We start from the raw sequence: 11,935 nt of genomic DNA, 5'->3' as shown, positions 1-11,935 counted from the left end.
GTCCACTGCTCCAGAAACATCTGTGTGCACCCTTTCATCCACAGGGAGTTCCCCGCTAGGGTGCAGAGATAGCCCTGCTAGAGTTTTCCACTACAGGTATTTCCAAGTTCCAGGGGACCAGAAAGGGCCAAGTCACCCTCAGATGAGGCTACGATTAGAGGAAGTGTTGTGGACACTGAGTCCCAGGAGGCTTTCCTTGCCACTTACACCCAGGCTCAGAAGAGAGCATCTTGGGGCCTCTGCATGTCAGGGAGTAAAAGTATTACAATTAGGAGAAATGATGTGTGAGATACACATTAGTCTTTAATTCACTTTTAATAGTATAAACCTCATTTAGGTAGTAGTATTAAGCCACAACAATGCCACATTGAAACAGCATTTAATAAAATGCATAAAGCTAATTCATGCACTGCAATACTCTATATACAAACACAACAATGCAAATTCTTCTTCAAGACTGAAGACATTGATTAGATATAAAATTCAATTTAAAAAGAACATGCTATTTTTTAAATGCCATCACACATACGAAGCTGATTTCACAGGGGGAAAAAAGCTGTGGAAAGCTATAGCTTTCAACAGGTTTTAAACCTGGAATTAAAATGTAATGGCATAAACAATATTTTCTATATTGTAAAGGACAGAGGTTACAGAAACGGTCCCAAGAAAATCTAACATCCGAATTTTCCTTTAACAGATGACTTTTAAAAGGGCTGGTAATACAGCTACATTTTAACAGAGAGGTCCAAACTACAAGTAAAAACTACAGTTTGTACTAGGAAAAATGTGCAGCTTTTTAGTAGTTATAAAACTAGTTAAACACTGGTTTACAAGGTAATTGGGAGGACGGGGAGACTGTAGAAAAATATCCCAGCACTTGAGTTGTATGTGGCAGCAGCGTGTGAGCTGATGAATGCTGTGGTCATTAAAATGACAGCTGGTCATACATAAAGTGCTCCCAAATGCTCTCCAAGTACTAAACGTTAACACAGTCTGTAAATGGAGTGGTAAACGTTGCTGAGCATTTCTTCTATGTTGTATGTGTAAATACTGAGATGCCAAAATGACTGGTTTTGTAACTGAAAGTCTAGCTGGGCATTAAAAAAAAACCTCATATGCGTCTCTCTCTTCCCCTAAACTCTTATTTTTAAGCTCACAGTTTATTTTTAGAATGTGGTTAAGATAAACAGCCCAAGGGAACATTTAAAGATTCATTTACAGACTGTCAAGATTTCATTTGCATTTTGACTGGAAAGCCATCTTCAATAGTGTGATTGTCACGACAAGCAATGACATGTGAAAGGTCGAACAATCACTGTTGGATGAGGCCAGTGAAATACAAGCTTTCTTTACATCAAAAATGGGGGAAGCTGAAGGTGACATGGCCCACCGTCTCACAAAAGGCACTGAGTACTATGGTCTCATGAAGTGTTTCCAAATACTTCAATAGCTTATTTTAAAAAGAAGGAAAAGAAAATGCAGCTGTTGTGTATGTGAGTTCTGTGGTTATCGAATGGTTTCTGCCAGCATCCCGGGTGCTCACTCAGCCCTGCTCACAGGGCCAGTGAGCAGCACTGTGGGCTGGGCATGGCCTCCTCAGGGGCTCCCCAGTTTAAGGCCTGATTAAGGGGGAAAATGCATCAAAATAGATCTGGACAAGGAAAATGTGGCATCTATAGCTTTATGGGCACATGTATCCATACAAAATGGAATTTTTATCTAAATTTTTAAATCATAATTTACAGAAAGGTGTTAAGTCAATGGGTTTCATTCACATGCGTTTATGTGTAGGGAAGTAATTCAAGATTTGTAGCTTATTTGCCACAATTTAACCATCAACATTCATGCTTATTTTTAGAGATTATCTAATGTTTTTTAGCTGGTATTAGACAGATGGGAATTTTTATTTATTTAGTTGCAGGACAGTGCCCCCACCTTGCTGACTGATCACAGGAAGGTGGGAAATTGCTACCACATGTGGGAGTCAAGCTCCCTTGAGATGGACCATTCTGGGTCTTGGACCACGATGTTGTCTCTGGACCATTCGATGCACTGAGTGTCTGGGAAGGTCGATGGCTTTAACTACTATGTTCCCTCCAGTTGGGCCATAAATAGGTATGTGAAAAGCAGGTTAAAAATCACCACCTAGTTTTGGATATTATAATAAACTGTCTTCCAGCTTTTTGGCCCTCGTCTGAATCGAGAGAACACAGAGACACGTCATCCTGTCAGAACCTCTCTGTCTGGATCTTTCCCTGTGCAGAGTGGCCATTCATGGCCCTTCCCAGCCTGGCTCACCCAAGGGGAACTGGAGTTAAGAAGATCACCAGCAAATCTCCCCTGCTGAGGGGCCTTGGAACATCCCTGTCAATTTACATGAGCGACACCATAGACTCTCTTTAAAAAAGAAAATAGAAAGTTTGGATACGTGGCTACATGTCTGTATACACAATATACATCTATATACACATAGGCACACTATATACACTGTACATATAGAGGAGATATAAACACATGTACATTCATTCAGTCAGACAGCTATAAGCCTGTTCACGCACACCATGTTGAAGGATCCAGGACTGGACACGCAGAAGTGCATGTTGGCAGGAGGCACACAATGAGGACGTCCTGCCCTGTGCTCCAAAGACCCAAACCAGCCCTGTCTTTGTAAAGGACTGGCTTTAAAAGATGACATCAAAGTTAAGACATTTCAGAAGCCTCACAATCTAGATAATGGGAGTTGGACCAAAGGGAGCGTGTGGACACCTGACCTGCCAGCTAAGTCGCATTCCTGGAGCTACAGGCACTGCCAGCCTGGGGTAAGAGCATCAGATGACACTTTCCTGGACTGGACTCACGTACGAGATGTCATCTTGGACTCTACTGCACACGAGGCTGCTGACACTGTTAGTGGGCAGTAAGCCTCTGGACTCCAGTCTGCTTAGGCCCACAGAAGCTGGGCTTGGCCTGGTGACCGTAGAGCCAGGTGTGGTCAAGGCTGCTCTGGTGGCAATTCCCCCAAAGGGTTAGGCCTTTTTCCCCCCCAGAGAAAGAGAACTAGTTATGGCTAGAGCCCTTGTAATTCTTAGCTCCCTACTGTGGCTACCCCAAAAGCAGGCAAACAGGTATGTATGTAGTGTGGCTGCAAGTCTATGCTCTTTTGAGTAAGCTGCTGTTACATGTGGGCAACCAAGGAGTTGGGCGTGCCCATTATGATCACTATAACCGGCATCCTGTCTCAGAGTTCACATTTAATTCTGACATTGACAAACTAAAAAACAATCCCTCTTGAGGGCAATTATGTAGCACATCTTAAAACAAGTGACTACACCTGAAATTAAATATAAAAACCAAGATAACCAAAGAACCTCAAACCATGGCCTTATGGCAGAGATTAGACAATAAATAATGTAACCCCCAACACACATGTACACATTTCAAATTAGAAGGATGGTACCATACTTCCTAAAGACTTTATCCAGGAATAACTTAAAAAATATTATTTGCTTGAGTAACATATTTGGTCTTTTTCTAAGTCTCTTCCTGTCCTGTTCAATGCATGTATGTAATGAACTCCACAAATTTCAACACACAACTATCAACCCAGCATTATCTGAGATGAGATACTTCTGGAAAAGGGCCCACTTACCCAGAGTGACCGTGTGTCTGTCCCCACCTCCCTTAGCCATGTGCTTCTCCTCACTAAGGGAGTGGAACAGGCTACATGGCAGCACATCCCACCTCTGGCACATCTCGGATTCAGCAGGCAGACGGCTTGCCTCATTTCACTAAAGCTAGTTTCACAAACTACTAACAAGGGCTTGAAGCCTTGTGAAAGCTGGAGCCCAATTATTTGGTTAGGATCCCTTTAAATAATTCTGGACTTTGGGGTTTACTTCTCTTAACTAAAGAACTTTTTTTTTTCTCTCTTAACTAGTTTGACCCTCTCCCCCTCCCCAATAAAAAATAAATGCAAACAAAAAACCAAGAGACGGACCTGCAAGTCAAAGGCCAGAAATGACTTCAGGCAGAGTGTTCCGGTTGTGTGATGTCATCCTTAAGGAAAAGGCCACTTCACCAGTAAGGCCAAGAGGACCTGGGCAATTAATGAGGGAGTATTCAAAATCCAAAATGGCCCACTGGAATCAGCCATCACCTATAAAGGAGATTAAAGGGCAGGACCAGATTCTTATCAGCAACTTTCCAAGCTAAATCTAGGTTTTGTCCAGGGCTACCTCACCAGAGTCCAGCACTTTCTTGTCCAAGTGCTCCATGTCTGCCAGTTTTGCCTCTATTCCCAATATATTTAAACAGCAGCTCCTTCAGGTGCCCCAGTATCTTACGGCAGTCTGAGTCTTAAATCCCATAATGGACCTAGGACTCCCAGGCCTGCCTGCTGAGTGGTATGGGGATGAGGAGGGGTGGCTGGTATGAACCTTGTCACTAACACCAAGAACTCAGATCTGAAAGATGTGACACGACATGTATTCCTAGGGAATTGCTACATGACCAATAGACATGCTTACATTCGAAAATCAAAAGAACAGAAAAATAGGCAACTTTCGTGTAAGATACAAAAACGTGCTTCAAAATGCCCTCTACTAAAATCCTTCTCAAGCAGAAATGAGACACCCACCCTAACTCTGTTGTCTTAGCTAGTTTTTTGTGGTGACTCTGACTTTAAGCTGGCAAAATGAAATCCTTTCCATCATTTTATAACGGCCATCCTCTCCTCCCAAATTTGCTTCCAAGGCATGAACTATGAATGAGATAATTAAATCCAAACGGGAATTTAGAAGTTGGAGATCCTATCCCCACTGACTTTCTATTAACAACGACTCATAAAGTGCTGCTAACACCTGCTTCAGGGTAAAGCATCCTTTTTTTTTTTTTTTTACCGTAAACCTGTGGCAAACTTCCGCTTGTCAACAGGGTGCCATGGTGCTTGGCAGTACCACCTGGCATCCCACAGGCTTCATGAGGCTTGACCTTGACGCCCATGTGCCCAAGCAGATCCAAGCACTTCAAGGAGGGAGGTGTACTGGCGTCTTTTTGGACACCATCTGATCAAAAGGTTCAAGAGGCTCAAATTTTGCCTTCCAGGATCTATTTTCTTAATCTGGTTATATATGAAGAAAACAAAGCACCTGACTTGGACTTGCCAGTTTCCCCAAATAGGAAATGCTGCTTTTTCATATCCGTGGAGTTGATGGCTACCCTAGAACAGAGCTTCCTTATAGCCGTATTCTGTTCCTGCTGTAAACTCAGTGGGTGTAACATAAGAGAAAGAACATCATGTTGGGAGGTGAGGGTTGGCTTTGAAGGAGCAGGCAGTCTGCCTTTTAAGTACTCCCGGGCAATTTTCTGGCCTATGGCTGGGGGAACCAAAGTGCACCATGTGCCAGGACCAATAAAAGCCAACAGAGATGACGAGTCTGGAGGTGTTCTGAGAAACTCTGATGTTTAAGGTCAACAGACAGAAAATGTCCTGAGACCTTCCTTCAGCTCTACCAGGCCTTGACCATTGGGGCCAGGCAGCCAGACCCTGCACAGCTCCACTGCCAGTCTGTTCTGACTGTGCTGCAGAACACAGATGCCTCTCGAGGCGTCTGGAATGGAAACCACTAAGGAAGGAACCCTAAACTCCAAGGAGGCCTCCACTCCTCCATCTGAACAACATGCAGCCACCCTTGGCCACACTCAGGAAATCCAGGCAAGGGCTCCAAATGCCCACCTTGCACTTGTTGGTCAGATGGCTCCACCTGCCTCGCACTCTGGCAGAGACGATTTGGGGATGGCTTCACTTGCTGGAGAAATTGCATGTCTCATTTGGCAGTTCATCTCTAACTAGGATGCAATCTGATTCTGAGAACCATCATCAGAAGAGAACCATAGGCTCTGTGGACCACCCATCACACACCAGGACCATGTGGTCAGGGAACCTGATAGCCATCAACTATGTGGCTAGAAGCTTCTGGTTTGGGCCGCCACTGACTGTGCTACCATCCTTTCAGTTCATGCTGTAAATAAGCCACGTTTGCGTTTGTTCACAGGAATTTAGCTTACCACCACCAAAATGTGCATAAAATTAGGAATGATGCCCTCTTTTCTTACACATAAACAAACGATTGTCTCCTGTACCCTAGTGAGTTTTCACAGAAGTCATTACCATTTCAGCAAAAGACATATAGTTTTCATTTGCCCTGTCCATAGGCAAGATGTTGCTAACATTACGCATTGACAAGAAGTGCTTAGAAAGTGCTAATATTATTACCCTGGTAATTAGTAGCTATTAATTCCAAGGACATTTTTAACATATATACACGCATACTGTTTTCTTAGGTTCTTTTAGTTTTAATACTAGTCTCTGACATTATAAAAAATTTTTTGTTTTTTGCCCTTTGAGAATTTCTAAATACAAACTGAGTTAAAAGATTGTTCCAAAATTTGCTACGTCATTGAAAGGCATTAAAACATTTCTTATAGCAAGAAAGGATCCTACTAGTCTTTTAGTTGCTATTTTCAGGGATTAACAGATAGAAAGAAACCAGGTAGGAAATGGCTAACATACTGGAAATATGTGCACATACCAAAATACCACTACTTTTATTTTCTTTGTATGATTCTGGAGGTGTCTTCTGTCCCTCAGCAGATGTGCAATGTGCACTATAGACTGGCTCCGGTGATCTGGCCGTTGTACTCTGCTGTCTCCATCTTGAGGATGTAGGGGATTATGCTGTCTATTGAAACGTTGCCAATGAGACCAGTAAAAAAGAGTTCTTCAGTTATGTTGGAGCTCATCAGCCTGAGTGCTGGCAGGCGGACAAGAATCCGGGCCAAGCTGTAAGAGGGAGAGGCGTTAAGAGAAAGGGAGCTGCGGGCCACCCTTCAGACTTAGTCCTGGACGACTTTCCCAGAGCCTGTCTGTACTCCTCAGAATGGAACCAAAGAGACCTACCCCTGGTTTTCCTGATTTCATTAGTTCCTCTTGTAGGAATTTATCATGAGATAAAAATCAAACAAGTGTATGCAAAGATGTATATACAAATATGTTCCCTTCACTGTTATTTATAATAACTTCCCTCCCCCACCACAACCAACAGACAGACAGACCTGGAGATCCATCTGTAAGGGACAGATTAAAATGAAGTATGGTGTTTCCATATAAGAGAATGCTACTGACGCACCAAAAAAAGGATAATATTTATATTTGTTAGTATGAAAAGCTATCCATGACATACTGCTGAATCAAAATTAAAAAAACAGGTTATAAAGCCGCAAGTGCAGCACAGTCTCATTTGTGTATTTGTGTGTACATGTGTGTATCAAGGAAATCTGTGGAGGCCTGCTGCCAGATGCTAATAGTTGGTCTCTGAGTATTGGGATCTGGAGTGGTTTTTTCCTTTTAAAAATCTTTTACTGAATTGCCCAGTTTCCAATGTTCATTTAGTATTATAATTAAAAATAAAGCAGTAAGATTTTCACTTTGGAGAAACCATGGGTGGAAGGGCACGCCATAAGGTGTCCTGAAGGGCAGCTGGATCCTGTGTACCTGAAGCGTTCCATGTGGTCCAGTCACTCCACATCCAGGAAGTGATCCCTGGAAACACCAGAGAAGGGTAAAAGCAGCATGGGCAAGGATGCCCGCTGCAGAGTGCTTTATCACAGCCCCACATTGGGAACAACCTACATTTTCATTAGCAGGGAAATGTTGATGAAACTATGGTATCTCCTTAGCCACAGAAAAGGATGAAGAAGAATGTATGGTCATTGTGTATTAAATGAAAAAAAGTTTTCTTTGACAAAACCTTTTGTATTTCAGGGAGGATTTAAGGCAGCGGCCTGGCCAGACATAACACGCTGTCCCTCTACAGCAAAGACCCACGAAACAGGATGTAACAGATAACAGATGACAACTCTGGAAACTTGAGCATCAAATGAAAGGATATAGAATTAGATGAAACACTGATTGGAAAAAGAAACTGAATGACAGCAGCAAACAGGGAGAGATACGGAGCAGAGGTGCCCTGCCAGCCAGTCCAGCACAGCGGGGCCATTTAGAGACAAAGCCAGCAGTGACACTGGGTGAGGAGCATAGGGAGACAACATCACAGAACTCTGAATAGGAAACAAACTGCGTAGACATACCCGGAGTGAAGCAAGTAGAGCAGGACCTGAACTGGAGCTAAGGAGGGAAAGTACAGGAAGGTGGATGAGAACTTCAGGGATCCTGATGTACACAGAGCAGGGAGGGAATTGGGACCCAGAGACAGAGGGACTCTCCAGCAGCAGTACCTGACCGGTAGAGCAGGGGACGAACAGGGAGCAGCAGACGACCCCCCCATCCCCCCCTTTTTCTCTTCCCCCTCCCCAGCCACCTATCCCACCCCTCCCCTGCTGGAGGGGAGAGAGTACCTACTTGATCCCTGGCTGCATGCCCCCCCCCTCTCACTGGGGAAAAGCACAGGGTGCCTGTGTGACTCCTGGCCACCTACCCCACCCCTCCCCCGACCAGAGCACCTGCACGACCCCTGGCTGACTTCCCCACCCTGCCCTGCAGGAGGGAGTGCCTCCACACCCCTGGCTGCCTGCTCTGCCCCTCCCCTGCTGGAGAGAAAGAGTCCCTTGCTGGAGAAAGAGCACCTCCACACCTCCTGGTCACCCACCCACCCCTCAGCCATCTCACATAAAGTGAAGAGCAATGAGGGCTTGCCCTGCCCACTGCTGACTGCCTACCTGGGAGCAAGCAGAGAACATCCCCGTGCCGCCAGACTAGTGATCATGGAAGCACACCCAACCCGCCAGCTCTGATATATCAAAACAAAAAATCATAAATAACACCTTTATGCTGGAGACAGCAGACAGTATCAAATCATATAAAGAAACAGGACATCAGCCAAGTGACCAAATAAAGGTGCAGAAAATCTTCCTAAGGAAGAGATGGTAACGGAACTGCCTGATAAGGAATTCAAATTCCTGATAAGGAATTATAAATAGGGTCCTCAAAGAGATCAAGGAAAACACAGACAAAACTCTAGAAGAATTCAGGAAAACAATACAAAGAAGAATGACAAATAGACAATTAGAAATCATACAAAAACAGCAACTAGAAATCCAGAAGATTAACAATAAAATGTCAGAAATTGGTAACTCAATTGAAGGGTACAGAAGTAGAATTGAAACAATGGAAGAAAGAATTAGCAAAACAGAAGACAAATCCCCTGATACCAATTTGTTTGAGGAACCATCAGAAAAAAGCATGAAAAAAATGAAGAAAGCCTGAGAGTTATGTGGGACACTATGAAAGGAATAAGTTATGCATGATTGGAGTCCCAGAACAGGAGGAGATAAGACAAAAGCAGAGAGAACGTCTGAAGGTCTGCTGAAAGAAAACATCCCCAATGTCATGAAAGACGAGAAGATTCCCATCCAAGAAGCTCAATGAGCCCCATACAGGACAGACCCCAAAAGAAAGTCACCAGGACATATCAAAATAAAACATTCCAAGTTCAAAGCTAAACAGAGAATTCTGATCAGCTCGGGAAAAACAAAAGATCACCTACAAAGGAACTTCAGTGAGACTAAAACAGCTCTGATTTGTTGGCAGAAACCATGCAGGCAAGAAGGCGATGGAATGACATATATAAAACCCTGAAAGAAGAATTGCCAACCAAGACTCATATACCTTGCAAAAGTGTCTCTCAGATATGATGACAAAATTAAGACATTCTCAGATAAACAGAAATTAAAGGACTTTGTAAAAGCCAGACCATCCTTACAAGAAATATTAAAGGGAGTCCTTTGAATAGAGAACCGACATCAGACAACAACCTGAGAGTAGGCCACACAACGGCATCATCAAGATGCCAACCCAGATAGAGAAACCTCAAAAGTAAAATAAAGCTATAAAACTAAAAACAGGGAACCAGAGAGGTCAATCTGTAAGCAACGATAACTTCCAAAACAAAAAGGGGGAATAAATGGTGTAGACACAGAACTTCTATATGGAGAGCATGTCATGGCGATATCAAGAAATACCAGACTGTTTTAAACTTAAGAAGATTAAGAGGAACAAAGAAAACAGCAACACCACAACAAAACATAACAAAATGACGATAGTAAATGCATACCTATCGATAATCACACTGCATGTAAATGGTTTAAATGCACCAGTCAAGGGAGAGTGGCAGAATGGATTTAAAAAAATGACCCATCAATACGTTGCCTATAAGAGACACACTTTAGACACAAAGATGGAAATAGGTTAAAAGTCAAAGGATGGGAAAAAACATGTCATGCAAACAGTAACCAAAAAAGAACATGAGTGGCAATATCAATCTCTGATAAAACAGACTTTAAATCAAATCCATCATAACAGACAAGGAGGGCATCATATAATGATTAAAGGGACAATCCACCAAGAAGATATAACCATAATAAATACCTACACACTCAATGACAGAGATCCAAAATATATAAAACAAACTTACGGCACTGGAAAGAGAAACTGACAGTTCCACAATGATAGTAGGCTACTTTAACACACCACTTCTTATGAAGGACAGAACAAACAGAAACGAAGATACAGAAGATCTAAATAAAACAACCGACTTGGTCTCACTCATAGACATATTCAAAACATTCCATGCAACAGCAGCACTGTATACATTCTTTTCCAAAGTAGATGGATCATTCTCCAGAAAAAAACAGATTTTAGGCCACAAAGCAAGCCTCGATAAATTACAAAACATTGAAATAATACAAAGCATTTTCTCCAACCACAATGCTATAAAACTAGAAATCAGTAACAGGAAGAACAGGGGAACAAAATCAAATACATGGAAACTGAATATCTTGCTTAAATATCACTTAGTAACAGAAGAAATAAAAAATGAAATAAATTCCTAGCATCAAATGAGAATGCAAACACAACATACAAAAACCTGTGGGACATAGCAAAAGCAGTGCTCAGAGAAGAATTTATAGCAATAAAGCATACACCAAAAAAGAAGGGCCATAATCAACAGCTTAACCCTACAACTCGAACAAATAGAAAAAGAATTCAAAAAAAGCCCCCAGTCACCAGAAAAAAGAAAAAACATAGAAGGGAAATAAATGAAACAGAATACAGAAAAACAATAGAAGGAACCAACAAGACTAGAAGCTGGTTCTTTGAAATCAGTAAAAACAGACAAACCACTGGCCAAATTGACAAGGGAAAAGATGCAAATAACCAAAATAACAAATGAGATGGGTGGCATTATAACAGAACAAACTGAGATAAAAAAGGATCATACTAGAAATTAGAATACCATGAGAAACTGTACTCTAACAAATTTGAAAACCAAAAAGAAAAGGACAAATTTCTGGAAACACACTACCTACCTGTACTAACACAAGCTGAAGTAGAGAATTTAGACGGACCCATAAAAAAAGAAGAAATTCAAGAGATCACAAAAAAAAAGCCCCAGTGCAGACGGCTTCATTGTAGAGTTCTGCCAAACATTCAGAAAAGAGTCAACACCAATCCTGCTCGAACTATTCCAGAACATAGGAAAAGGAAGGAACACACTCGAATTCAATCTGTGAAGCCAGCATAACCCTGATACCAAAGCCAGGCAAAGACACCACTAAAAAAGAAAATGATAGACCAATATCCCTTATGAATATAGACGTAAAAATTCTCAACAAAATCTTAGCCAACATAACCCAACAGCATATTAAAGACAAGACAAAACAAAAAGAAACACCACAACCAAGTGGGATTCATACCAGGTATGCAAGAATGATTTAACAGTAGAAAATCAATGTAACTCACCACATAAATAAAACAAAGGAAAAGAATCACATATCTCAATCAATGCAGAAAAGGCACTGATAAAATCCAACACCCATTCTTGATAAAAATGCTCAGGAAAATAGGAACAGATGGAAA

At 42.1% G+C, this 11,935-nt stretch overlaps 1 protein-coding gene across 30 annotated transcripts in view; it reads right to left on the bottom strand.

Moving 5' to 3' along the window:
• Positions 1 to 296: 296 nt before the first annotated feature.
• The window catches only part of NR2C2 (nuclear receptor subfamily 2 group C member 2), a 128,700-nt gene continuing 117,061 nt past the window's right edge, over positions 297 to 11,935 (bottom strand). For 28 of the 30 annotated variants that reach the window (XM_064274846.1, XM_064274833.1, XM_064274837.1 and 25 more), the window contains one exon: positions 297 to 6,841. In XM_064274846.1, the coding sequence (XP_064130916.1) occupies positions 6,667 to 6,841 (175 nt within the window). In that variant the 3' untranslated portion in view covers positions 297 to 6,666. The remainder of the gene's footprint in view (positions 6,842 to 11,935) is intronic. The other 2 variants (XR_010319043.1, XR_010319044.1) reach the window with 1 other exon arrangement.

This window comes from Loxodonta africana, chromosome 22 (genome assembly GCF_030014295.1).
Source record: "Loxodonta africana isolate mLoxAfr1 chromosome 22, mLoxAfr1.hap2, whole genome shotgun sequence".
Taxonomy (NCBI): domain Eukaryota; kingdom Metazoa; phylum Chordata; class Mammalia; order Proboscidea; family Elephantidae; genus Loxodonta; species Loxodonta africana.
This window is presented reverse-complemented; position numbering and strand designations above follow the sequence as displayed.